This window comes from Daphnia magna, unplaced genomic scaffold (assembly GCF_020631705.1).
Source record: "Daphnia magna isolate NIES unplaced genomic scaffold, ASM2063170v1.1 Dm_contigs139, whole genome shotgun sequence".
NCBI lineage: Eukaryota > Metazoa > Arthropoda > Branchiopoda > Diplostraca > Daphniidae > Daphnia > Daphnia magna.
Window position 1 is genome coordinate 48,029 of NW_025533138.1, and position 25,428 is coordinate 73,456.

The following is a 25,428-nucleotide window of genomic DNA, read 5'->3' on the forward strand; positions in this document are numbered from 1 at the left end:
GCACAACGTGTGTGTTTAGGTATGGATCACGATCGGCTGGCATAAAAAGAAAAGAAAAAAAAATTTTTCATCACGGCACGCACAACACATAGACATAGAAACACAGTCGGCCATGACTGTATGACAGGTGTAATAAGCTCTTGAATGCTTATGTACTTTATTTGTAGTGTTTATTCTTAAACTCTCGCCAGCATTATCTATTTGAACTATCAAAGTGCCGTTTGACGTCCAAGCCACATTGTAATATCTAAAAAGAGCAGTCCCAAACAAACCGGTAGTTGGATGAAACTTGGTCGATATTACTTCAAGAAGATATTAGAGGTTTTGTTAAAGAGTGACTTAGTTTACAGGAGGAACAAAAGTCTTTCCGTTTGAATTACACTTCGAGTTTCTACCATTGTCTCACTTCTTTTGGTAAGTATTGATTTTCTTGACATTTGCCTTCCAGTTGGTTTCTTGAACCATTCCTTACCATTTCCCTCCATGATGTGTGATGTTAGGGACATGGTGTAAAGATATTAAGCTGGACATCTTATGTCTTTCATATTTCTGTTTGTTTTGCTGCACTGCTTTCTGCCCATTAAATAGAAATGTGTGTAAGGTAAAACTTTTCGATGAAGATTTAGGAGTAAAACCCTTCATTTGCAGCCATGTTGTCTGTTTTGCATACTTAATATAGTCCTGCATCAATTCAAGATCTCAATGAAAGTTAGTTCCTTCAGTTTTTAACTTTCATATAATTGTGTCAGGGAAATGTGTGAATATTAAATTTGGACATTCAATGGTAGAGCAAAAAGGATTGCAAGTGATAAAAACAACATTTTTTAACTAAGTTTTCACAGTAGGACTGGCCAAACTTTTTTATGATTTCATTTTGGCTTATTTCCTCTATCTTGCCTTAATGCTTCAGTGACGTTAGGCCACACGTCATAGATATGATGGCAAGTGTGTAAGGGGAGTTGGGAGGGTTAAAGAGAGAGAGGGGTGTACGTATGTCGATGCATTGCTGCTTTTCCTTTCTGGCCCCTTTGGCCGGTTGAATCGATTCTTTTTGGGCTTACAATAAATGAATTTAATCGTCCAACATCGCTTATGTTTTAACCCATCATCGTGTCGAATTACATTGTAATACCTGTGTATGGATTGGTTTGTTCTCATTTATCAGCCTTCAAACTGAATGGTTTTTTTAACCCCTGCAGTTTTTTCAATATTATACCTTATGCTTTTTCGTTGTGTATGTTTTCATTTTGATCTTCAGGTTTTGTGACCCTGTAATGGTTACATACATTAGGATATTAGGTAATAATAGGACTCTTGAAAGGATAGACGTGACTTTTTGCAGCAAATTCGGATAGTACAACTCAAAACGATCGATGCCCATTTTTCTCTCCGACAGTATACTTCGATCCAAGCGCATATCAAAGCACGCTCGCCTTCCACAATGAACGTATAATCCGTGTATTTACGACCGGTCACATCAGAGTCTGGCCCGTGACTATTCGTGGGGGTAGCGGCGGCGCTGGGGATGCGAATGAAATGGTGCTTGTTTTGTCGTGCATCAACCGACGCGTCCTCCATCTCTTTAGCCGGTGAAAGAGATACACCCACGCGACAGCTGGGAATCCGTCAAGCGGAGGCACGAGCGAGGGTTTCTTTACTGCTAACTCGTGTTGTTTTTGTTCGCTAGCAAATGTCGTGAGTCAAGTCACGCGGCATCAAAATAATCCGCCCTCTGCACCTATTGTAGCGTAGTGTTGTCATCTCTATGTAGAATTCTTGTTTCTAGTGACGGAATGGCTAGGAAGGTTCAAGTTTCACCATCTGTGTTGTCACTTTTCACGATCGGCGTTATTGAATTCCCTTGTTAGCCACAGGTCGATAAAAGAGAGGCGGCATCTTCGTCACATCTCGCACTCAAGTACTCCGGTGGGGAAATCACCAGGATTCGTGGACTCAAATGGCGTCCCGATTAGCCAATCAGTTCTATACGGTCGAGGTTGGTGATACCAAGTTCACAATCCTACGGAGATATCAGAGTCTAAAAGCCATCGGATCTGGAGCCCAGGGAATCGTTTGGTATTATTTTTCAAGTTTTTCTTTCATTAACCACATCATTGGAGTTTCTAACCGAATGCCAAAAAATCATGTTGACAGTGCCGCTTGGGACACAGTTACAGGACAGAACATTGCCATCAAGAAACTGAGTAGACCATTTCAAAATGTCACTCATGCTAAACGAGCCTATCGCGAATTCAAACTCATGAAAATGGTTAATCACAAAAATGTATGCTGTATTTTATTCTCAGTGTGGTCGATTATTTTGTATCGTATATTCGTTTCTTTTTTTTACCTGCATCAACAGATCATAGGTTTGCTCAATGCCTTTACACCGCAAAAGTCTATTAGTGAATTTTCCGATGTTTATCTGGTTATGGAGTTGATGGATGCCAATCTTTGCCAGGTTATTTTATTTATTTTTATTTTTTTATTATATCACAACCAACTCACTGATCAATCCGGTTTAACAGGTTATACAAATGGATTTGGATCATGAGAGAATGTCATACCTGCTTTATCAGATGCTTTGTGGCATTAAACATCTCCATCTAGCTGGAATAATTCACCGAGTAGGAATATGTTTATTTATTGTGAATTAATTGGACATAATTTGATTATTCAACCATACTCATTTTTCTAGGATTTAAAACCCAGCAATATTGTAGTAAAGTCGGACTGCACGTTAAAAATTCTAGACTTTGGACTAGCCAGAACAGCAGGAACCAATTTTATGATGACCCCCTATGTCGTCACACGATATTATCGCGCACCAGAAGTATGTGTCCATTGATTTTGGCCCGGTTTCAACCCACAGCTCACGGTTTTTTGTTCTTTTATTTACTTCTTTTAGGTGATTCTCGGTATGGGTTACAAAGAAAATGTTGATTTGTGGTCTGTTGGCTGCATCATGGGTGAAATGATCCGTGGCTATGTTCTTTTTCCTGGCACTGATCATATTGACCAATGGAACAAGATCATCGGTACATTTTTTTTATCGACTTAGTATTTGAAAAAATGATAAACTTTAACCTGAATTTGTGAATTTTCTAATTTTGCAGAACAACTGGGAACTCCTAGTGTTGAATTCATGAAACGCTTACAGCCTACTGTCCGCAGCTACGTCGAAAACAGGCCAAAATATCCAGGCTACGCCTTCGAAAAGCTTTTCCCTGACGGACTTTTCCCTGCAGAATCATCGGAACATAGTAGATTAAAAGGTATTTCAGCAATGCTGTTTGCGTAAACAATGCACGATTAGTTTTTATCTCGTCCTATTTTCTTGGAATTTTTAGCTAGCCAAGCTCGTGATCTCCTGTGTAAGATGCTGGTGGTCGACCCCGAGAAACGCATTTCGGTCGATGAGGCCTTATTGCATCCATACATTAGCGTCTGGTACGAGGATGGCGAAGTCAACGCAGTAAGTTTAATTATATATTACTGTCGTCTTAAGAGACTTTAGACGCTGTATAACTAAATATTAACTGAAAATGTTATTAGCCTGCTCCTGGTCCCTACGATCACTCGGTGGATGATCGTGAGCACACTGTTGATCAGTGGAAAGAGCTGATCTACAAGGAAGTCATGGAGTACGAAGCCGCCCATTCCACCCCAACTTATGCACCTAATATTCGTCAGGTAGAATTGCAAACGCATTTAAATCTTAGTCTGGATGTCCTAAAGATATTTCTTTGTTCAAATAACTTCAATAGGTTACTCATACGGATGAAACTGATGGCAGTTCAGAGCGGGATCGCAATTCTGGAACAGCAGCCAAACGGTAGAAGCAACGTCTGTTGCGTTCATAATCCTATTTCTCCATTTCTATTCAACTTCTACACACATAATCCTCCTCTGCCACTCGCGTACTCCATGATTTCATCCCAGTTGCCCTGCCATCCTAAAAAAACAAAAAAACACCGTCACTGCAAAAAGTGATGATGTGTTTACAGAAGTAAAACAGTAATGTGGGTCGTATTTTCTTAATGGGGCGTTAGAGAGTGGCATAACAAGCCAATGGGAAAGCCAGTAATCCACATAACACACGAAATTAGTTGAAGCAGGGAAAAACGAATTGAACTTTTCATGAGCAAAAAGAGCAAAAAGAGGAATCCAATTTGTAACACTTAGGATCGGAGTTGTATTTACATTCTTCGTATCATTGGAGATCCTGTAGCTGCGCATAATCTATGCAAGAAGATCTTTGTTGTCAGACCGATTGCTTCCGGTGTGGGTTTTTTCTCTGTCCTTTCTGGTGGTGTGCAATAAAAGTCAAAAGATGTGGGTAGAAAGAACCGCTGCACCAGGCCCATAGTCAAGTACATTTGTAAACCTCGTTCACCCAAAACGTGAGTGAGCTTCTTATTCCCATTTCTTCTTTTTTTCTGTCTTATTTTCTTTAAACTGCGTTATTTTTCTCAACACTGCTCTTTATCTTCTTTTTATCTTTCTATATCACGTGCAATAGTGTTGTTTGATGACCCCACTCTTGCTTTCCTCTAATTATACAATTGTGAATCGTGTCGTAGTCAGCGAGTGAGGATCCTTGGCGACCACTTTCTGCACTTTTGTTCCATTCCCCCACTCATCGTCCCTTCTCCTCCCCAACCTCCATATACATTTTTAAATTAAAAGGAAAATCGCATTTTCCTCTCGATTTGTTTCGGTTTGGCCGTCTTTAAATCTACTCCGCGTTTCATGAAAAGCTCGATGAAAACAAAACGGTGAACATTCCACATCCCGATGGTAATCATCTTTTTGAGAGTGAATAAATAAGTAAAACCGCGACCTCAACTTAAAAAAAAAAAAAAAAAAAAATATATGAAATAGTAAAAAGGGGACATAGCGCGAGCAGCCGTATTATGTATTAATTTATTTTTTATTATTATTTACCTTTTTTGTTTGTGGTATGTCATCGAGGTCTCATAAGACGCCCAGCTATCCGTCGGTTACACTTGTTTAAGTATTGTTCATTTTGCTTGTTTTTGAGTAAAGATGTGAGAAACGCTTCCCCATATATTTAAGATTTCGATGGAAATACCAGTCTAATAAATGATGCGATGAAACAAGCGTGTTTATTTATTTTTTTTCTCCATTGATACAGCGTAATGACCAATATTATAATTCCATTCTATATTATAATTCTATTATTCAGCGTTAGCAAATATGCGTATCAAGTCACTTGGGGTCGCAGGGAGTTTGGATATGGGGCACTTGCTGTTCTCTTTTAGATATGGTAAAATACACCGGTAGCAAAACACATATCTGTGATTGGAAAAAAGAATCAGTTTTGAGTATAAAGTAGTAATATATGCAAATAGCTGAATAATACCCTGACACCCGCAGGACGCATTCGTTCTTCCATTGCTGTTGACACAGTGGACAAGCACCCGTCCTAGGTTTGGAGTTTTGGTTCTGTACAACGGAATGTGGTGGAGGTGGAATGGGTAAAGAAAGCATACTCTTGGCTTGTGATGACTGATTAGTAAACCACCATTCAAGAAATTGAATAAAGAAGGCACTCATTTCAATGATTTTAGTGAGAGAAATTCCTGGACTGCTGTTTTCACCACCATGTTTTAGTTTCACTCCTAACAGATGCAAAACAGGAGAATGGGTAACAGATTTTCCCCAAGTATAGAGCATCCAGTTTATCAAAACTATTAAATCATAGATGAACCGAATGCTAGAAAAGCTCATCACAGGATGTTGCTGAGTAGATGGTTGCCTTTTAGAGAAATATGCATCTAATTTCAACAAAGCATATGGAAGAACTGAAAGACTGATGAGTGAACAAAGTTTTGCCTTCCCATTCAATCTGCAATCATTTTTTGTGACTCTTTCTAGTCCATAAAAGTTTTCAGCAAATGAAGCACCTATTAAAAAAAGGTTTGATATAATTTCATGGTTGCACTAAAGCAGAAAATTGTATACCATGGTTTACGTAGATAATAGCTCTGAAGTAAGCAGTCAAATACTAATTGGATTTCATTTGCCCAACGAAATGTTACACCCAAAGTTTCTGGATAATGATTTGCACATACCTATAAAAAAAATGTTCTTTTTCATTTTTAGAATTGTCTAAGTTTGGGTATGGATATAACAAGGAAAAAGCTACCCTAAAGAAGAATTTTATGGTTCCGCGAAGTGCTTGATTAAGTCCTTCTTGAGCAACTAGTTCAAAAATCGATGGCCTGCTCGAATCTAAAAGTAGTTGACTCAAGTGTGCTCCTCTTTCAGCCATAATGATCATACAACTGAACCAGAATGATTAAAAAAAAAATTCCATCATCTCATCGCTCGCATTGTTAGCCAAAATAACGAAATACTAGCAGACAACCTTTCATTGTTCCAAAACAAGTTAAATTTGGCTAGGTTAATGTGCGGACGCGGATTGCGGAATGGGTAAACTGCGGACTTTCAGAGACCTTCTTCTTTTTCTTCACGTTTTCCTATTTTAGGCTTGTGTTCATCGCTAGATGGCGTTCGGCTTGAAAAAAACTTGTGCCAGGGTGTCCCTAAAACGCGAAACGAACAGGAACAGGCGAAAAGCGAATAAAACGCGAAACGCCGTGCCAATCAAGATGGTTTATTTCGCGGTTAAGCCGCTGAATGGTGTTTCATTCCCATGCTAAAGTGCGAAACAACGTTGCGAAACAGAAGGCTGCTGGATGGCTGGCGAAAGCGCGAAATGTTAATATTTCAATAAATAAAAAAAGAAAATTTTAACAGGAATCGCAGGTAATTTAAAGTCAAACATATTTGCTTTTACCAACGTGTTGAAAGTTAATTTTGGGCAAGGCTTTTACATTTCTGACAGAGTCAAACAGTCTCATGAGTTTTTTCAGGCCAAATTTATCATGCTATGGAACCATTCAAGGCACTCAGAGGTCAGAGCACTGGAGAACATCCCAGTTAGCCCACGGCTTTACATTTTTTGGTCTAAACTCAATTTAATTCAATCAATTAATTTAATTTACTTCAATCAGATTCTAAACATATTGTTTTATTTAAAATGCTAGTTTTTTATTCCCCATCGTATTTAGTTTCCTATTAACCAATACAAGTTAACAATTCGTCGCAAATTTGTTCAAGTAAATGCCAACAAATTAAAAAAGGACTGGAAAGAACCATAGATTTTAAAAATGAGTTTTTGTTGGCGTAGAGCTTACAATGCTTATCGGGGTTACATGTTCTCAAAAAAGAATAGTACACGGTTCTTATTTCTCTAAATGAAATGCAAAATCTAATGGCATTTTAAATAATGGTTTCGCAAAATCGTTTCGCTATTTAGGTTGCCTTTAGGCGATATTTGAGGGTTTCGCAGCCCATTGCCTGGGGGCTGTTTCGCACAGCGTTCCGCGTTTTAGTCACTGTTCGTTTCGCGTTTCACTTTCGCGTTTTAGGGATGCCCCTTGTCCCACGGCATGCGGTCATTGGACCCCCCAACAGTGGCCCCCGAGGGTACCACGACACCAGAAAGGGGGGGGGGGGCAGTGTCGTAGTACATACTACATACGACACCAGCCTCCCCCCCTCCAACACAGTCTTCATCTGTCCACGGAAACAGATCCGTTTAGATTGTCGGTCAAAAACGGATCCTCCAAGTGGTGGGGAACGGAATTGTTTCCGATCACTATGCGTACGGCTTATTCCGATTTGTTTCCGTTCAACATAGTCTCCGTGGCGGGCGTTCCAATTTTTTTTGATTGTTTAGCTATGTTGTCATTATTTACGTTTATTGTTTTTGTTTTTTTTTTGATTTGGTTTTAAAGTTAGTTGTATTTGTGTTTGTATTTTTAAAATCTATATATATGTTTAAAAAGAATAAACTTTTTTAATGAAAAAAATTGCTGTATTTCATTTTTTTGAACCACGAAACAAATTTTACATTAGAACAGAAGTAAGAATATATTATTATTTGATAGGTAATATTAATGAATTTCTTACCATTTAACGAATGTTATTTAGGATTAGTGAAATGCATAAAATTTTTACAGTGTTACTCAGCCAAAGCTTTAAATTTGCATTCAGTGTGTTGGCTGCGTTTTCCATCCACGTTGGGAAGTACACTTTTTTATTAAGAAGGTAATCTATTGTGGCATTGTAAAAAAATTAACACAATTATCAAACAGGTAACTTATCTCACAAAACTTTAATGTTATAGCCCTGACATCACTCTTTTATTTTCCCTTTTCCAGGTATCGAATCCCACTAGGTTGACCGGGGCAACAACCAACAATTGAATAGTCAATTAAAAAGCAACCATTTAAGCCAAGAATCAATAACTATAGAATAAACCATTAAAGCTAATTAGGTATTTTTCAATGTAAAAATGTAATTAAATAATCAAATAATCAAACAATTTGTTCGTGTCACTTTTCACTCATTGAATTTGCTTTATGTTGTTTATGAATAAAACACTTGCTGCTTACTCTTTAAAACACATTGAGTTTTTATTTAAAATTTACTTGTGTTTACATGCATTCTTGGTAATTTAAAACGTTGGAATAATAATAATGAGAAGTTAGAATTCAAATTTGAATTACGCGCGTCATCAAAATGGCCGCCGGGAAGGGGCCAAGGGGGTACAATTTTATTGGAATTTGTGGTTCTTAAACTATAAAAATCGAAGTAAAATATAACATCAAAACATGCTAGAGATAATAAAGAATCTTAATAATATATTTTCTGTTTATTTTGGTGTATATTAGTAACCAAACAACGTACCCAAAAATGTCTGTTTTTGGCCCCCTCCCCTCCCCTAAAATGTCATAAAATAAAATAATTAATTACGTTCTATGTTTTCAGCGAATTTTCGTAAGTTTTACGGCAATCGATAGGTATTTAAAAGCGCTATCTATTTGGTGAATTTCATCAAAAAATATTGAAAAGGAAAAAAATTCTAAACGAATCAAATTTTTTTCATTTAATCGATCAAGCGCAGGATTGGACCCAAGCGACAAAACGCAAAAAAATTTGATTCATTTAGAATTTTTTTCCTTTTCAATATTTTTTGATGAAATTCACCAAATAGATAGCGCTTTTAAATACCTATCGATTGCCGTAAAACTTACGAAAATTCGCTGAAAACATAGAACGTAATTAATTATTTTATTTTATGACATTTTAGGGGAGGGGGGGGGAGGGCCAAAAACAGACATTTTTGGGTACGTTGTTTGGTTACTAATATACACCAAAATAAACAGAAAATATATTATTAAGATTCTTTATTATCTCTAGCATGTTTTGATGTTATATTTTACTTCGATTTTTATAGTTTAAGAACCACAAATTCCAATAAAATGTACCCCCCTTGGCCCCTTCCCGGCATCCATTGCGGCGGCCATTTTGATGACGCGCGTAATTCAAATTTGAATTCTAACTTCTCATTATTATTATTCCAACGTTTTAAATTACCAAGAATGCATGTAAACACAAGTAAATTTTAAATAAAAACTCAATGTGTTTTAAAGAGTAAGCAGCAAGTGTTTTATTCATAAACAACATAAAGCAAATTCAATGAGTGAAGAGTGACACGAACAAATTGTTTGATTATTTGATTATTTAATTACATTTTTACATTGAAAAATACCTAATTAGCTTTAATGGTTTATTCTTAGTTATTGATTCTTGGCTTAAATGGTTGCTTTTTAATTGACTATTCAATTGTTGGTTGTTGCCCCGGTCAACCTAGTGGGATTCCGATACCTGGAAAAGGGAAAATAAAAGAGTGATGTCAGGGCTATAACATTAAAGTTTTGTGAGATAAGTTACCTGTTTGATAATTGTGTTAATTTTTTTACAATGCCACAATAGATTACCTTCTTAATAAAAAAGTGTACTTCCCAACGTGGATGGAAAACGCAGCCAACACACTGAATGCAAATTTAAAGCTTTGGCTGAGTAACACTGTAAAAATTTTATGCATTTCACTAATCCTAAATAACATTCGTTAAATGGTAAGAAATTCATTAATATTACCTATCAAATAATAATATATTCTTACTTCTGTTCTAATGTAAAATTTGTTTCGTGGTTCAAAAAAAATGAAATACAGCAATTTTTTTTCATTAAAAAAGTTTATTCTTTTTAAACATATATATAGATTTTAAAAATACAAACACAAATACAACTAACTTTAAAACCAAATCAAAAGAAAAAAACAAAAACAATAAACGTAAATAATGACAACATAGCTAAACAATAAAAAAAAATTGGAACGCCCGCCACGGAGACTATGTTAAACCAAGGCCTACTTAATGGTTAAGGCCTGTAAACATGTATCTACTGCCATGAAGGCGACAGGTGTAGCCAGAATTCCTATCCCTGCCCATGGTTGTTGATATAATGGTTCCCACTGTCTGTGTTATAAGGTCCCATAAGGCAGCTGATTTTTTTGTGATCTTTGGTTACTGCGACAGCCCCGCGACCTGGTGTTGGAAGGGTGGAAGCTTACACTGAAACAACACAGAAATTTTCTAAGTCCCTCGTAAACAAATCAGAGCTATGCGTACTTTGCGGCTTTGCGCATCCGTTAAACAGATTGATTGACGATTTTCTAATTAAGATTAATTTCAGATGATAACAATAGATTTCATTGGTTCAATTTATAACTTGTAATGTGTATTAACATACATACAATTTACATTTAGAAAAAAAAAATTAAGCAAGTTTTGCCATCTTGAAATTTTGTCGCACGTTACTATCAACTTCTGCCAAATTACGTTCTTGAAAACGCTTTGATTCAAAATGATATCTAACTTGTACGAATTCCATTATTAAATAAGGATACGAGTCAGCACGGTGTGTCACAAAAAAAAGGACAAAGATTGAGTACTTTGATTTTTGACATACAAATTTCGTAACTATCTCTCACTAAATAATGACCGTCATCTTCAAATTGAGACGAAATAATCTTTTCCACTTCCCGTATTGATTGAAAGACTGGGATTGTAACAAAAATTAGTCCTCCTCTATTGCGAAAAGCTGTGTACTGCTTTGCAGTGAAATCGTCTGGCAAATCAGCCTCCTCACAAACAACTGTTTCTTTACACTCTTGGCAAGATATTAACTGTCCCCTCGTCTGAAACATGTAGCCGCAGAGATCGTAAATTAAATTGTTTCTAGTAACATCTTTCTCATCATTTTGAATAACATTCACATAGCGAATTGAAATTTCGTCAAACAAATTATCGCGTAAGGAAGCTTTCATTGCGGCAGCCTTCCTCTCGCACTCCTTGAAGCGGTTAATCCAACATTTCGCATATGAAACCAATTGGTACACATCCTCTTTGTCATCTGCATTAGCCTTCTTTAACTTACATTTGACAGTTTGCGACATGGAGAGCGCACGGTAGATCTGAAGGAAAGAGTGTGCTGTTGGTCGGTTGTCGTAGGAGCGCACGATTCCAAAAAAACGCTATCAAATTAAAACAATATTATAGTATACACCAAATTTTTAAAATTAATAAAAACATACTTCCAGAATATCTTGATTCATTTTGCCGGTCAGTACTAGTGAATACCCAGAATTGAACAATTCCTCAGTAATTTGGATTACGCTGTTGATTGTTAAGCGCCAACCAAAAAGAGTTTGATTCGAAACAAACATACTTTTAACAATGACCATATTCTTAGATTGCTTCTTGAACGCCTGTTCAGTCAGTTCCAGACATCTCAGCATTTGATCCAAAATTTTTTTCTTGTTATGCCAGTTGCTAATCGTTATTCCTTCCTTTGGAATGCGTCCATTTAACACATCAAATACGTTATTCAAAAGAAATGTAAGTCTCTCTGTAGGTAGAGAATCTGAAACATTGAAGCAGTAATAAGTACAAATAACATGATAATTAATGAGTTGTAAAATACCTTTGAATATTAATCTAATGCTATCTTTTTCGTATTTTTCTCTGTAGTGATTCAAAGCAATGCTCATACGTCTTGAAAAAACCTTTACCACTAATTGCATCGACATCTTCTCGCTGTTATTTGGATTAATAAACAATTCCATCACACACATTGCTTACTTCCACGGCACCAATAATGTTAGATAAATCTTCAATTACATTGAAATTAGTCTTAACATTACGGGGAAATATTTGTTTTCCATTGAGGAACAATTCCACCTTATTCATGGAGACAACTGAGATTGTTTTTATTACAATTTTGCGATCTGGAGAAAATGAATGACTGAAACACACGAGGGTTTTGTTAACCTTATCTTCTTGCCACATCCACGAAGAGGAAGGTAGTTTGACTCTCGCAATAACATCAGTGTATGTAGCTGGGTCAAGGTATCCTTCCATTTCTGTCTCCCGTGCTGTTTGTTCTGAATTTTCTTGTAACATTTCTTCTGTCATTTCACCCGGTGCTCCAATCAGTTCATCCACTTCCATATCATTCGGTTCAAATTCTACTCTCAATTGAGATTCAGATTCAGATGCCATTTCTTTTTCAGGTGGAATGTGTAGGAGTGTTTCAGTAGTAGGTTCCTGGAACATGTCTTCTGTTGTTACACATGGTAATGCCACAGGTTCAGCTGCTTCCATATCATTTACTTTTCCTTTTTCAGCGTCAAGTTGGTGTATAGCTGTAACATAACATGTCATGTTTTTAAAAAATATCTTATTACACTTAGTTTTTAATTTACCTATGCTATTTGACGTTGACTTCTTTGCATGTGATGGGATCAATACATTGGTGTTGTTATTCGACAAAAATGATTGATTGTCCAACTGCAGCTTAGGATTAGCAGCTTTAGACTTTGCTGTTATATTTCGATATGGTGACTTAAACCTATCACTGTGAACATACTTCTTTGCAGCAGGTCTTTCGAGTACGCTGACATCATTTCCTGTTAGAAACATACAGAATTAGCAGTATTAGTATAAGTTAACATTGTCATGGATAATTAAAATTTGAGAATACCTAGCAATTTACTGGGCCGAGCACCTGATTTTAATTTCCATTTCGGATAACTGTAAAACACGCCTTGAATTTCTCTCCCTTTGAGTATGTCGTTCTTTTCAAAATGAATACTGCAAATTCTGGACTGGCAAGTGAGTCCTGGCTTTTTAATAATTTCCTGCCAGGAATTTAGACACAACTTCGGTGGATGGAAAAACGCAAGACTTTCATTTTCTTTGTTATAAGAAGATTTACAATTAAAAACGAAACATGGTTTGCGTGTCATTTTACATTAATCTGCATTTCCGCCATTAAAACGTGAATTCTTCGTTTCTGCAGTAAGCCATTCAGTTAGAGATTGTGTGGGCAGATGGCAGCACTTTCGTAGTAACCATGCCCTGAGGAAAGATCATTGACGGAGAACTTTCAATTTTTTTCTTATGGGACCTTATAACACAGACAGTGGGAACCATTATATCTACAACCATGGTCTTGTAATTCTGTACGAGAATCGCATTCCCTTGGCCAGTAAATTGAAATTTTCTCTGTCTTCGTTTACTCTTCCTGATTTTTCCTTGCAACATTCCCGTTCATAACAACCATTTTGGTCCCATTTCTGAAAATAAATTATATTTATAACTCACTATGAATATTTATATTACCGCATCATCTTTTCTTTCTTGCAGATGAAGATCCCGAGCTGAATAACTCAAACAAACGCCGTCTTCTTCCACATATTCAGCAAGCAGCAACGTTCACTCCAAATATGAATGCGGCCAAAGACAGAATCCTCCTGTTGCCAATCCGTCGGCTTCTACCATCGGCACCGCATGAAGCAGCTCTTTCGCCAAGAACACGTCCAGTAGTATGCCGAAGAATAAACTTTTCGGAAGATAAATTAAAGAATGTCGATTGCTTAGACAATTCAGGCATGGACAATCAGGATCAGCCAATTTAATTGCTGAGAAGAGAGAGGGCACTACTCAATATTATTTCAAAACTTAAAATCTCATAAACAACATTACCTCTATTGTTTTTTACAGACTGTGGTGGCCTTTTCTATCCCACAGTTGAGTTTGTGTCAAGGCTGTGGACGGTGTATCTATTTGTAAAGGAGTGCCTTTGACAGATGTCAAGCTCGACTTTCATGTTGAAGGGCCTTGTTGAATTCCTTCTGCCCCATCTGGAGACATGTAACACTTTTCTCTGTGAAATCGCTCGTCCTGGTGAAAAAAACAAAGCATTAATTGAAGTTATTTTGAGAAAATTTTTGAAACCAATTTTGTCTAACAAGAGAAAGTTGCGTTTAAGTTTAAATAAGAAGACCAGTACCTTTGGTCCAGCCAATAAGGAACGTAGGGCCAGAACACTGAAACAATAAATGAAACTCAAATTCTGCAGCATTTTCTATTTCTTAAATTTAAATAACAAAATGCTTACCATTATTTGGCTGAAGACGTCAAACGTTAGTCCCAACCCCATTTTCTTTCTATCTTCCCATCCTTACGAGGTGGCATTTTTGAACGCCAGACGGCGAAGTCTTCACCTCCTTTTTTCTTCTGATTGGCTCTTGACTGGGGAAAGGATAGGGAATTTTGCAAATCCTCTCGCCGTCATAGGGGAACATTCAAGTTTACAGGCCTTAACCATTAAGTAGGCCTTGGTTAAACGGAAACAAATCGGAATAAGCCGTACGCATAGTGATCGGAAACAATTCCGTTCCCCACCACTTGGAGGATCCGTTTTTGACCGACAATCTAAACGGATATGTTTCCGTGGACAGATGAAGACTGTGTTGCCCCCTCCCCTCAAATTAATTCAATCGAAGGGGCTGTCGCAGTGGCAGTCGACACCTAATGCCTAATGAATGACAGATCCTTTCATTCACTAAATCTTGGTGGTCAAGCAAGATGGTGTTGGGAACACACAGTGACCCAGAGTTGTTTACGTCTTGTGCACATTCTGTGTTGGCTTCTATTCACCCAAGTAATCAATAATCCCTTTTGTGTCTTCCCTAAAGCAAAGGATTCTATCAGCTGCTTGCTTCATTTGAATCCAGTTGACAGTTACATTTACTAGCTGTTCGAAGTTTTATGGGTGGCTACTGTTTAGTATTAGTAACATTAAGCTTCATCTGATTTAAGTAAAAGAAATATTAAGGGAAAAACGACTCTTTGGAAACTAACATAAACATCATGGTATAGGAGTTATATATATGGTATATGGTATAACTCCTATACCATGATAAACATGTACCAATCCTTTACACACAAAACAACAACAAAAGAAGAGCTTGTTATGGTATGTTAGGAAATAAATATTGTAGAGTAAAATGAGAAGACTTTTAACTCTGCTTTTCCTCATAGGTGCTGTAATAGTATATTTGCAGAATTGCAAAATTGCTTGCCTGAAGAATGTACTCAGGATTGAAAAATGTTCACAGCAAAAACGTCTAGTTTCAATTCTAAACGTCAAATAAACAGATTTCCGGGCAAGCCGGTCATGAAGGAAATGGAAGAATATTCTCTGTATTACATGGCAAGAAGAATACATCCTTGACGTCACCTCTGTGCTGCAGAAAAATCAGCAAATCTACATCCTAATTTTCTGCTGTTCCGTCAGTCACTCCAATGCTTTCGACAACAGGACATCAGCAGCATTCTTCAATCAGACTGCTCCTGTTTGTTTTGAAGATGTATTGCTTGTCATGCCTGGTGAGAAATTTCACAGGGCTGTGTTGTAAATTTGTATCACCTTTACAAAGGTATAACAAAAATGGCATTTCTTTTTAAATATAGAATTACGTTGTTTCCCTACTTCATTGGACAGCAGACTTAGATCACATGTCGACTGTGAAAAAGATCATCTTTGTTACCGAAAATGGCTCTCTCCATTCGCGACACCAGACCTCCCCAGTGTGTCATTCTGATGCAGAGCTCCATAAATGAAGTTGAACGTTTTGAACCATCTCAGGCCAAAGCTGAAGTTCTAGTTCTGTTTTTTCTGCCTGTAAACCCATGATTTCAACTAATTGAAATGCAATTTATTGTGTTGTTTGCAGAGGTATTAGGAAAGTAGTCGCTTTTTGGCTAGAATTTCTACGCCATCAGATGCATCAATAGGAATGGTGTTCACTTCCTCGACGTCATTGCTCACGTAATTTAATAAATTGAGCTTCGAAAAACGTTATACTAATCTTCAATTTTTAATAGAAAACTTTTATGCATTGTTCTTATCTCGAAGTTATATCGACTTGAAAAGGCCAATCGGAAGAGAGTACTCTTTTCCTTGACATAAAGAACGGAAATTTAATGCATTAGCAAGTCATCCGCATCCAACCAGATCAAACGCTCGAGATATCCCGCCTCGTCCGGCAACTTACTATCCAGCAACGCATCCATCAACACTAATTGACTACATGCCGAATCGACGATTTCCATACAAGATGAATGTTAAAATCCAAGGAGATCTGGTGAGCAGGATGCAACGGACTATGTCATGTCAAACCATTAGCTGAATACAACGAATACCATCAGCATCAGCTCTCCAGAACGAGAGGTAAGGAAGGATTGCACGAATATTTATTGAATACATATTGATAGGCAATCGTTTATATATTGATTCATGTTTCGTTTCCTTTACATAGGTTAATAATCATACTGAATCAAAAGAGATACCTAGTTGAACGAGATTTTAGAATGATAACGACTGGAAGTGCAAGTGGAAATTTCAAAGAACGCTACCTGCACGTTAGATTTCATCGCTGATTCATCTCGAAGATAAAATAATTAATTTTTATAAATTGAAGTGCATATCTGGGCTCCCTTCTTTTCTGTGGTCCCGTTTCCCCTTGACTTGTGATAAGCCCGTAGGGGGTCATGCCCCTACTGTGATCAGCAGCAAAGGTTGTGAGTGCGCTGTCCGGAAAGGGGACGTGGGGGTCCTCAAGTTCTATGATATCATTGGAGGGCGAAGAGGCTACCCACAAATCCGAATTAACGGTTAATCGCTCACGTAAAAACTTGTCCGAAACCTTCCATCCTCTTCCGGCTTCTCTTAGCCACGCCCCGGGTAATCTCCCCGGGGGTTCAAATTCAATTGAGGCAAATGTCTTAAACTACAAGTTATTACTTAAACAATACAAATTTGAAAAAATTTAATTTTCGAGTTGTTACTACATTTCATCCATTTTCTTTCATCTTATTTACATTTCAATTTCTTTACAGATTTCAATTCTATTTTCGTTTACTCCACACGGTTGAATATGCATTGATCTTTAACAAATTCATGATTGCTCTTTATGCGTAGGGATTGAACCCATCGAACCTACTTCATTTAGCTTATAAAGCCAATGTTTTACAAACTTAAGTACTCAATCATTCAACATGTATGGCTTGGGGATCGAACCCATTATCTTTAACTTTTACAGCCAATGCTCTACCACTGAGCTACAATTAGTATTATAATTGAATCTACTGCTTTTGCAAATGGCTGTACCTACGTAAAAGTGTTGTTAAAAATCTCTTGATTTTTTTAACCGTTTTTAGTTCGTCTTGTGGTATTTCAAAATTTACACTGATTGATTGGGCTTTCCGTTGCATGTACAAGATCCATTGACTAATTTGTAACCACATCGCATTTTAACTCTGACGGGAATCGAACCTCGACTTTCGGCTTACCAAACCGTTGCTCAACCATAGAGCCATAGAGCTGCAGGAACATTTTGACTGTATTTCTATATAATGTAGTTGTAACATGTAGACACTTAATATTGTCACGGTTATTTGAGGCCCCATGGACTAGTTGTCACGTCCGGCGCTTCTGTATTGGCTATTGACCGCAACTCTACCCGAGATGTCCGGCAGTCTTGTCAGCAGATATTTCTCCCGGTAGCTGCTGTCTACGTTAGTGCATAAATACTTGTGTGTGTCCCTTGCTGTCGCCCCAGTCTAGTTGTAACTGTTTGTTAGTACTGTGTGTGTGTGCGTATCGACAGTGAATACAATCTTAATCGCTACTTGAGTCTCAGCGTTATTCCTCCGTGCTACATGGTGGAGATGCAGAACTTGTGGTAAGTCTTTGCGCTGTTTCATTCTATTGTGCTCTAGTTGTGCGGAGGCGGGAGCTGTTAGGGGCTTCCGAGAGTCGTCGACCCAACCGGCCTACGTGCCTTAAACTGTTGGGGTACGAAGCCACAGCACCGGCCGTGTGACGGGCGATTAGGGTGCGATAGCGCGGGGACGGCCATAAGAATTTCTGGGGAGGTAGGTGTGACCTAGTGGTGATTAAGGGGGCGTAGAGGCGGACAGTGGTGCGCTGCAAGGCGGTAGATCACCGCCGGTAACGATTGAAAAAAATCGGGAGTTTGGACGACGAGGGGTTCGTCGGGAAGCGGCAGGTTGTCGTGGGCGACGATCTAGGGATCGTGGGTAGACGGTGTGTCATCCGTCAGGTAACGACGGTCGATCGTTGGCGGGGGAGTAGGAGTTTCGTGCAGAAGGCGGTAGATGAGTGGGGGTGCTGGAAGAGGCAGGGGAAGACAGCGCCCTCGAGACGAATTTGGGCGATTTACGCCAAGGAGTGATCAGGCAATCGTAGGCAGTGCCAGCGGAACCCTCAGTCGTTTGGACGACGTTGTAGGGGAGCCGGGAGGATTATCCGAGAGAGAAGACCCATCAGGGGTTATAGCAAGGGAAAGTAATTTGGGACAACACCAGGCTAGTATTAGCGAGGAAGAAACTGTAGCGTGGGCTGACGGCGAGGACAGCCCCAATTCGGAAAGCAGTGAAGGTGGGTTAGAGTGGGATTTTGAGGCTTTTCGGCGCAGATCCTCGGTGGTAAGCGCTCGATTGCTACGCAGCAGGGCCGCCAGAAATTCTGTTGTAGCTGGGGTAGTCGCACCCCTTAATCCCGTAGGGATGGCGGCCCAGATTAAATTCCAGACTCCCCCACATTCACCGGGCGGGATGGGGAAGACGTAGTAAGTTGGATCCATCGCTACGAGAAGGTGGGTAGATACAACCGGTGGGGAGAAAACGAGCTCAGGGACCACATCGAGCTGTCGTTAGAAGGGGCTGCGGGTAAATGGTATGCATGCATGGAGGCATCAGGCAACCTTCCCGCTGCGTGGTCAGACGCACAAGGGCCCCCGGTGGTGGCAGGAGTAAAATCAGCGCTGTTGACACAGTTTACGCCCGTAAACTATGCGCAACATAACGAGGTTAAACTGCGCGGGAGGAAGCAGGGAATTGAAGAATCGACCCTAGAATACTACTACGATGTGCTCGATCTATGCCGTAGGGTAGATCCGCATATGGCTGAGGCCACGAAGCTAGCACATCTCTGGCAGGGTTTGCGTCCTAGTGTCCTAGAAAAACTATGGAGTTTAAAGCCCACCAACTGCAATGAGTTTCTCCAAGAAGTAAAACGCTTCCAGGAGATGACCGATCGAGGGAAGCAAGACGATTGGGCGATGGGAGTGATGGGAAGGGAGGAAAGAACCCAGCGTTGCCCAGCGGGGCAGCAAGATGCGTCCGTAGCTACGAGGTTGGAGAAAATCGAAAAGATGTTCGAAGACTTAATGCAGAAAAGAGATAATTTGAACCAAGGGAGAAATATTAATAGAGGGAGAGATCCAAAGGCCACGCCTAATTGGACACCCGATGGTAAGCCCATTTGTTTCAGGTGCAGGCAGCCGGGGCACCTAAAACAAAATTGCCAGATTCCCATGGAAAATCGGCAAGGAAACGGGAATGGGGGGAACCATCGTGCTACGGGAGATACTCAAAAGACTAACCCAACGTTCCTCGGCCTCCTAAGGGAAGAGAGCGGATTAAGTTTTCCGTTACTTCGCATTGACGTAACGAAACTTGTCGTCCAGGATGTTATGTGTAATGGGAGAAAGATACCCGCTGTCATTGACACGGGGGCAGCCGTATCCGTTTGTTCACCCGGGGTAGCCACGTTATTACGCCTTGAGATAAAACCCTGGCTAGCGAACAGGCTCGTGTCAATTAACGGCCAGGAAATACGTCCCGGAGGAGCGGTAGAGTTGGAAATATCGGATGGTGAGTCAAAAGTAGTCGGCAGAGTTCTGGTGTTAGAAATGGGGGGAATTGACCTCTTGCTCGGTAAAGACTTCCTGGAGAGATTTGGAACGAGAATGAAAATAGGGGCTCTGCCTGAATTCATCATTGGGGACATTCCAATGGGGATGATGGCAGAAAAAGAGATTGAAACACCCGAGTTGGTGTCCCGAGTGGGGCGCATGATACCCGCACGTTCATCGGTGGTGGTCGAAATAGAGTTGACAGCAGGAATCCCGGGGAAGAACGGGGCAATGATTGAGCCCTCGACTAGCGTACTGGAGCGGAAGGGCGTCTCAACGGGGCGATTGTTAGTAGCGGATTGCGAGACGTTCAACCAAGTGCTGGTAACCAATTTCTCAGATCGCAATCAGTGGGTACCGAGAAACATGGTCCTGGGGACGCTAGAAGAGATCACCTTAGCTGAAGAGGGTACAGATAGCGAGAAGGAGGTGGTGGCGTTGGCCGCCCTGGGAGCACCCAAATGGTCACGAGAAGTGTTCGGAAAGTATGTCTCGAAGGAAATTGGGGTGGATAGTCACGACAAGATTGTTGGGGTACTTCAAGATTTTGAGGACTGTTTCGCCGGGGAAAATGACAGACTCGGGGTGTGCAACGTAGCGGAGCATGCGATCGAGACAGGGGACTGTCGTCCCATCCGACAAAGCCCTTACTCGAGCGCATGGAAAGAACGGGAGCTAATGCAGACGCTTGTTCAAGAGATGGAAGACGCTGGAGTAATAGAGAAGTGCAATGGACCCTGGAGTTCACCAGTGGTACTTGTGCAGAAGAAGGACGGGGCCTGGCGGTTCTGTGTGGATTACAGAAAGTTAAACGCGGTGACACTGAAAGATGTGTACCCCTTGCACAGAATTGAAGAAACCCTAGCCAGATTGGAGGGTTCGGCTTTTTTTTCAATCATGGATCTGCAATCGGGTTATTGGCAGGTCCCCATAAAGGAGAGTGATCGCCCTAAGTCAGCTTTTATAACGGCGGATGGCCTTTATCAGTTTAAGGTGATGGCTTTTGGGTTGTGTGCGGCGCCTGGTACGTTCCAGAGAATGATGGACCTGGTTCTCAGTGGGTTGAGATGGTCCGCGTGTCTAGTGTATTTGGACGACATTATTGTTTATTCCCAAACGGTGGAAGAACATGTGAAGAGACTCCGAAGTGTATTTGAGTGTCTTAAGTTCGCGAATCTAAAGGTGAAGCTCAAGAAATGCTTATTTGCACAAACCAGACTGCAAGCTCTAGGTCACGTCGTGGATAAGGATGGAATCGCCCCGGATCCTGAGAAGATTTGTGCGGTTCGAGAATTCCCTAGACCGCCGGCTAACGCGACTAATGCCCAGAAAATTAAACATGTGAGGAGCTTTATCGGGCTATGTTCGTATTACCGGCGATTTATCAGCAACTTTGCAAAAATTGCAAAGCCGTTACACGACCTCACGAAACAGGGAAAATCCTTTTGTTGGGGAGCAGAACAAGAAGGAAGCTTTAATGCTCTGAAGGAGCGTTTGATTGAGGCGACACAATTAGCATATCCCGATTATGGGAAGCCGTTTGACATTCATCCCGATGCCTGTGAATACGGGATAGGCGCGGCGCTAGTACAGAAAACGGGAGATGGAGAGAGACCGGTAGCCTTCGCAAGTCGTTTGCTATCAGCTACTGAACGTAACTACTCAATAACCGAGAAGGAGTGCCTTGCGCTTGTCTGGGCAATGAAAAAATTTCACTGCTACATTTGGGGGATGACGGTGAGAGTTGTGACGGACCACCATGCTCTGTGCTGGTTAACTACGAAGAAGGATCTGGCTGGAAGACTAGCCCGTTGGGCACTGCTGGTACAGGGTTATGAACCCCAGGTGTTGTACAAAAGTGGGAAATTACACGAGGATGCAGACGCGTTGTCGCGGTACCCAGTAGGCCCCGCAGAAGAAGAAGAAGAGAGCGAGTCCCTGCTACCTGTGCTGCTAGTCACGCTCAACGGGGACTTGGAGGGAATTCGCGTGGGACAAGAATCTGTCCCACAATGGAAAAAAGCATTAATGGTACTAGAACAACGGCCTGACGCCCCATTTAAAAATTTTGTATTGCAACAAGAATTGCTTTATGTGCGTACAATTGGGCAACAGGGGAGCAGGCTTCGACTATGTGTCCCACCGAACTACAGACAGGTTGTCTTGAAAGCGTGCCACGATGACATTACCGCTGGGCACCTCGGGGTGCGTCGGACAGCAGATCGGATCAAAGCTCGCTACTACTGGCCAAAATTAGAGAAACATGTGTTGGGATACGTGCAGGCCTGTGTGCTGTGTCAGGCACGAAAATCACCTCCCATGAAACCACAGGGCTACATGGAAGTAATAAGAGTAGAACGACCCTTTGAGAAGGTGGGAATTGATGTTTTAGGACCATTTCCGGTGACGGGTGGGGGCAATCGGAACATCATTGTAGCGGTAGACTATCTCTCTAAATGGGCGGAGACGCGGGCCCTACCCACCGCTACGGCTAAAGATGCAGCAGAATTTTTTGTTAAGGACGTGGTACTCCGCCATGGGGCACCGGAAAGCATTGTGACCGACTGTGGGAAGTGTTTCATTGCAGAATTTACTAAGTCCATAATGGCCGCTCTGGCGGTAAACCACCGAGCTACTACTCCATACCATCCGCAGTCAAATGGTTTAGTGGAGAGGTTAAACCATACTTTGGCAGACATGTTGTCAATGTATGTGAATAAGGCACATACAGACTGGGATACCATACTACCCTATGTCACTTTTGCTTATAATTCAAGCCGCCAGGAATCAACTCGCAGAACGCCTTTTTTTCTTTTGTATGGTAGGGAGGCAATACTACCCATAGATGTCATGATGAATGGGAACCCGAATCCGGTGAAACATGACGGGCAAGACGAGGTGGTAAAAAAACTGGGGGAAGCTCAGCAAGTGGTGGCCCAATGGCTACATAGAGTGCAAGAAAAACAAAAGGACGCTTATGATGCAGGACGAAGAGTGGCAACAGATTTCAAGGTCGGGGATGTCCTGGCGGGGAAGTCCTGGTGTATAAACCGTTTCGCAAAATAGGGCGGTCTGAAAAGTTGCTACATCGATGGCGAGGACCCTACGTGGTTGTCCGTGAAACTTCGTCGTTAAATTACGAGGTAAAGTTGCCACGGGCGCGTAAATCAGAAATTGTTCACGTGGTCAGCATGAAAAAATTTGCTAGAGGTTCGCCAGAGGTGACAGATAGGCCTAACGAAGAAAACTTCCTAGGAGATACTTTACCAGTAACTCCGCCACTGGAGGGGAGTCAACGGCCAGTAACAACTGAACCCCGACGTGGAAAAGGCCCAATCGGCGAGCTGCGTCAGCAGAGAGAGGAGAAAGGGGAAAGAACTGCACGGCTAGAAGCAATCCAGGAGGAGCCAGAGGAGGAGGAGGGTGTCGATCTCGAAATATCCCGCCCGGAACCACAAGCACCTGAGCAAAGTAGGGGGAGGGAGAGGAGATCGGAGAGAAGTCGAAAACAACCCAAGCGCTATGGCAACCCAATAACCTTCAGCCCCTTGATGCTACTCTTGACACTACTATGTGGGGCAATGCCATGTGGGGCATCTCCTCGGGAGAGATTCGTAATGAGTGGGGTAGTTTTTCAAAATCTTGGGGAAGTCAACTTCAGCGACTCGGAATGGGTAGTCGTGACTGAGGTGTCTTTTCGACAAGTTGAGGCTACCCTGGGCCATCTTGGACAATGGCTGGCGGAGAAACTAACACAGCACGAAGGTGGGCCACTGAACGAGGATTTTAAGATTGGTAATCGAATCAAAGAACAGTTGACGGAACGAGGGACAGGCTGCCTAGAGGAACTAGGGGTAGTCAAGAGTAGATTCAATCACCTGAAGGAAGCAATATCCGGGAAACAGCAGAGGGCCAAGAGAGGTTTAATTGATGCCGGTGGGAGTGCCCTGAAATGGCTTTTCGGCGTAGCGACGGATCGAGAACTGGAGGAGCTTAGTAAACATCTCGACTCTCTGTCAAAAGAGACATCCGGTATTGTGAGCACTCTGGCTGAGCAGGCGACCCTGGTCAATGAAAGCTTGTGGGAACTACACGAGCACACTGTAGTCTTGAGTCAATTGGAGCGAGCCCATCAGACGCTGGAAAAGGAATTAAATAGAGCCAAAATAAATTTCGTAAACGCAATGAATGTATTGGAACGACAGTCAATAGTCACGGCAAGAGTGGATGAGGCTTTCCGAGCGGCACACCGGTTATTGGAATGGACCAAGATGACAGTAGACGACATAAGCATTGGGTTAGCTCTACTGGCGTCTGGCCGATTACCTCCTGAAATGTTTCCTCCCGCCCAATTAAGAACAGTTCTGTCAGAAATCCGTTCCTCTCTAGCCTCAGGGTGGGCCCTAACTCCCGCACTTCAAAGAGGAGATCTTTGGCGGGCTTATCAGGAAGCGAATGTTGTGACAGCATCCACAGAGAATGGTCTCAAGTTATTCATTCATTTCCCTATAGTAGAATTTGAAAAGACTTTTGAGTTATATGAAATTTTTGTGTTACCCGTGTATGACGCAGAAGGTGGGGTAGGACTTCGTCATTCTTCTTTACCCCAATTTTTGGCAGTAGCAGGAGATCAACAAACGTTCATCGAATTAACCGAGGAAGAGGTAAGATCCTGCAAAGATAACTCGGGTTTGGTATGCCCCCTCGCAAGGGCCATCGAGCGGAAAAATGCAAAGAAAACGTGTTCCATGGCGTTGTTTTTACAAGATACAGAAAAGCAAAAACTTGAGTGTCAACAAGTGTTTGTGAAATGGAAAGGACCTGAAGCTTTGTATCTTGGACAGCGTCAGTGGGCGTTGTCAATAGGGAGAACCCAAACGTTGGTAATCACGTGCCCGGCGCGAGCTGGAAGTCGGAAACAGTATAAACGAGAATTGGCGACCGTCGAAATTGTGGAAATTCCAAAAGGGTGTTCGGGTCAGACAGATGACTGGATCCTTCAGGCCAGCTATCAGAGGGAGTCATCTACTTCCTGGGAGGAATCCCCGCCATCCCAACTGAAGGGCATCAACTGGACACTCCCAACAGGATCGATAGACAAGCCCCAAGAATCGACGTCGACGTCACTACAGGCTATGATCGCCTCGACCCTTGGAAAAAACAAGGCAGCCAGAACAATGGCCGATATAGTTGGGAAATCTATACGTCAGCTGAAAGAAGAGGATGAAACCCGAATACGTCTACAGTCAACCCCGCCGTCTTACCCATACGAGTTGTTGATGGGTACGATACTCACGGTTATGGCAAATCTCACTTTGTGGTTTCTATTTTACAGGGAAAAGCAACAACATGACCGA

At 41.2% G+C, this 25,428-nt stretch overlaps 4 protein-coding genes and 1 long non-coding RNA gene across 8 annotated transcripts; 2 read left to right on the forward strand and 3 right to left on the reverse strand.

Annotated features, from left to right (window-relative positions):
* The first annotated feature begins 69 nt into the window (after nucleotides 1-69).
* LOC116931939 (stress-activated protein kinase JNK) lies at nucleotides 70-5,124 on the forward strand. 2 transcript variants are annotated; one of them, XM_032939619.2, is made up of 11 exons: nucleotides 71-414; nucleotides 1,869-2,076; nucleotides 2,155-2,284; nucleotides 2,363-2,461; nucleotides 2,529-2,627; nucleotides 2,699-2,833; nucleotides 2,909-3,038; nucleotides 3,117-3,275; nucleotides 3,351-3,475; nucleotides 3,556-3,693; nucleotides 3,768-5,124. In XM_032939619.2, exons 2-11 carry the CDS (start codon nucleotides 1,958-1,960, stop codon nucleotides 3,837-3,839), a joined length of 1,206 nt encoding a protein of 401 aa, XP_032795510.1. In that variant the 5' UTR covers nucleotides 71-414; nucleotides 1,869-1,957; the 3' UTR covers nucleotides 3,840-5,124. The 2 variants fall into 2 exon arrangements, with proteins under 2 accessions (XP_045023051.1, XP_032795510.1); XM_045167116.1 differs by having other exon boundaries at nucleotides 70-414; nucleotides 2,155-2,461.
* On the reverse strand, nucleotides 5,111-6,307 carry LOC123467048 (peroxisome assembly protein 12-like). Its single transcript, XM_045167118.1, is given in 5 exon segments — nucleotides 5,111-5,319; nucleotides 5,387-5,930; nucleotides 5,989-5,995; nucleotides 5,997-6,098; nucleotides 6,173-6,307. Coding segments are annotated over 5 exon segments (906 nt in total). The 3' UTR covers nucleotides 5,111-5,201.
* Nucleotides 6,308-10,852: 4,545 nt separating this feature from the next.
* Nucleotides 10,853-12,045, reverse strand: LOC123466435. Its single transcript, XM_045167119.1, has 3 exons — nucleotides 11,926-12,045; nucleotides 11,537-11,865; nucleotides 10,853-11,476 (listed from the first exon to the last, which is right to left on the reverse strand). Exons 1-3 carry the CDS (start codon nucleotides 12,029-12,031, stop codon nucleotides 10,853-10,855), a joined length of 1,059 nt encoding a protein of 352 aa, XP_045023054.1. The 5' UTR covers nucleotides 12,032-12,045.
* Nucleotides 11,939-14,527, reverse strand: LOC123467036. Its single transcript, XM_045167099.1, has 6 exons — nucleotides 14,404-14,527; nucleotides 14,296-14,332; nucleotides 13,989-14,186; nucleotides 12,985-13,924; nucleotides 12,707-12,910; nucleotides 11,939-12,646 (listed from the first exon to the last, which is right to left on the reverse strand). Exons 4-6 carry the CDS (start codon nucleotides 13,247-13,249, stop codon nucleotides 12,051-12,053), a joined length of 1,065 nt encoding a protein of 354 aa, XP_045023034.1. The 5' UTR covers nucleotides 13,250-13,924; nucleotides 13,989-14,186; nucleotides 14,296-14,332; nucleotides 14,404-14,527; the 3' UTR covers nucleotides 11,939-12,050.
* A 99-nt stretch (nucleotides 14,528-14,626) lies between these two features.
* Nucleotides 14,627-16,856, forward strand: LOC116932964. Of its 3 annotated transcripts, none has more exons than XR_006641595.1 (6): nucleotides 14,627-15,264; nucleotides 15,330-15,677; nucleotides 15,762-15,954; nucleotides 16,025-16,119; nucleotides 16,176-16,521; nucleotides 16,610-16,856. It is a non-coding gene; the product is annotated as an uncharacterized LOC116932964 (long non-coding RNA). The 3 variants fall into 3 exon arrangements; XR_006641596.1 differs by having other exon boundaries at nucleotides 15,762-15,948; XR_006641594.1 differs by having other exon boundaries at nucleotides 15,762-16,119.
* The last annotated feature ends 8,572 nt before the right edge of the window (nucleotides 16,857-25,428 follow it).

What these genes read in the sequence shown, in the direction of transcription:
- LOC116931939 (XM_045167116.1), top strand. Translation starts at nt 1,958, where the DNA reads ATGGCGTCCCGATTAGCCAATCAGTTCTATACGGTCGAGGTTGGTGAT. An exon ending in GGAGCCCAGGGAATCGTTTG is followed by an intron (nt 2,077 to 2,154) that starts GTATTATTTTTC and finishes TCATGTTGACAG; the next exon opens with TGCCGCTTGGGACACAGTTA. An exon ending in TGGATGCCAATCTTTGCCAG is followed by an intron (nt 2,462 to 2,528) that starts GTTATTTTATTT and finishes CCGGTTTAACAG; the next exon opens with GTTATACAAATGGATTTGGA.
- LOC123466435 (XM_045167119.1), bottom strand. Translation starts at nt 12,031, where the DNA reads ATGTCGATGCAATTAGTGGTAAAGGTTTTTTCAAGACGTATGAGCATT. An exon ending in CATTAGATTAATATTCAAAG is followed by an intron (nt 11,866 to 11,925) that starts GTATTTTACAAC and finishes TCAATGTTTCAG; the next exon opens with ATTCTCTACCTACAGAGAGA. An exon ending in TGAATCAAGATATTCTGGAA is followed by an intron (nt 11,477 to 11,536) that starts GTATGTTTTTAT and finishes TTAATTTGATAG; the next exon opens with CGTTTTTTTGGAATCGTGCG.
- LOC123467036 (XM_045167099.1), bottom strand. Translation starts at nt 13,249, where the DNA reads ATGACACGCAAACCATGTTTCGTTTTTAATTGTAAATCTTCTTATAAC. An exon ending in TCGGCCCAGTAAATTGCTAG is followed by an intron (nt 12,911 to 12,984) that starts GTATTCTCAAAT and finishes TGTTTCTAACAG; the next exon opens with GAAATGATGTCAGCGTACTC. An exon ending in GTCAACGTCAAATAGCATAG is followed by an intron (nt 12,647 to 12,706) that starts GTAAATTAAAAA and finishes GTTATGTTACAG; the next exon opens with CTATACACCAACTTGACGCT.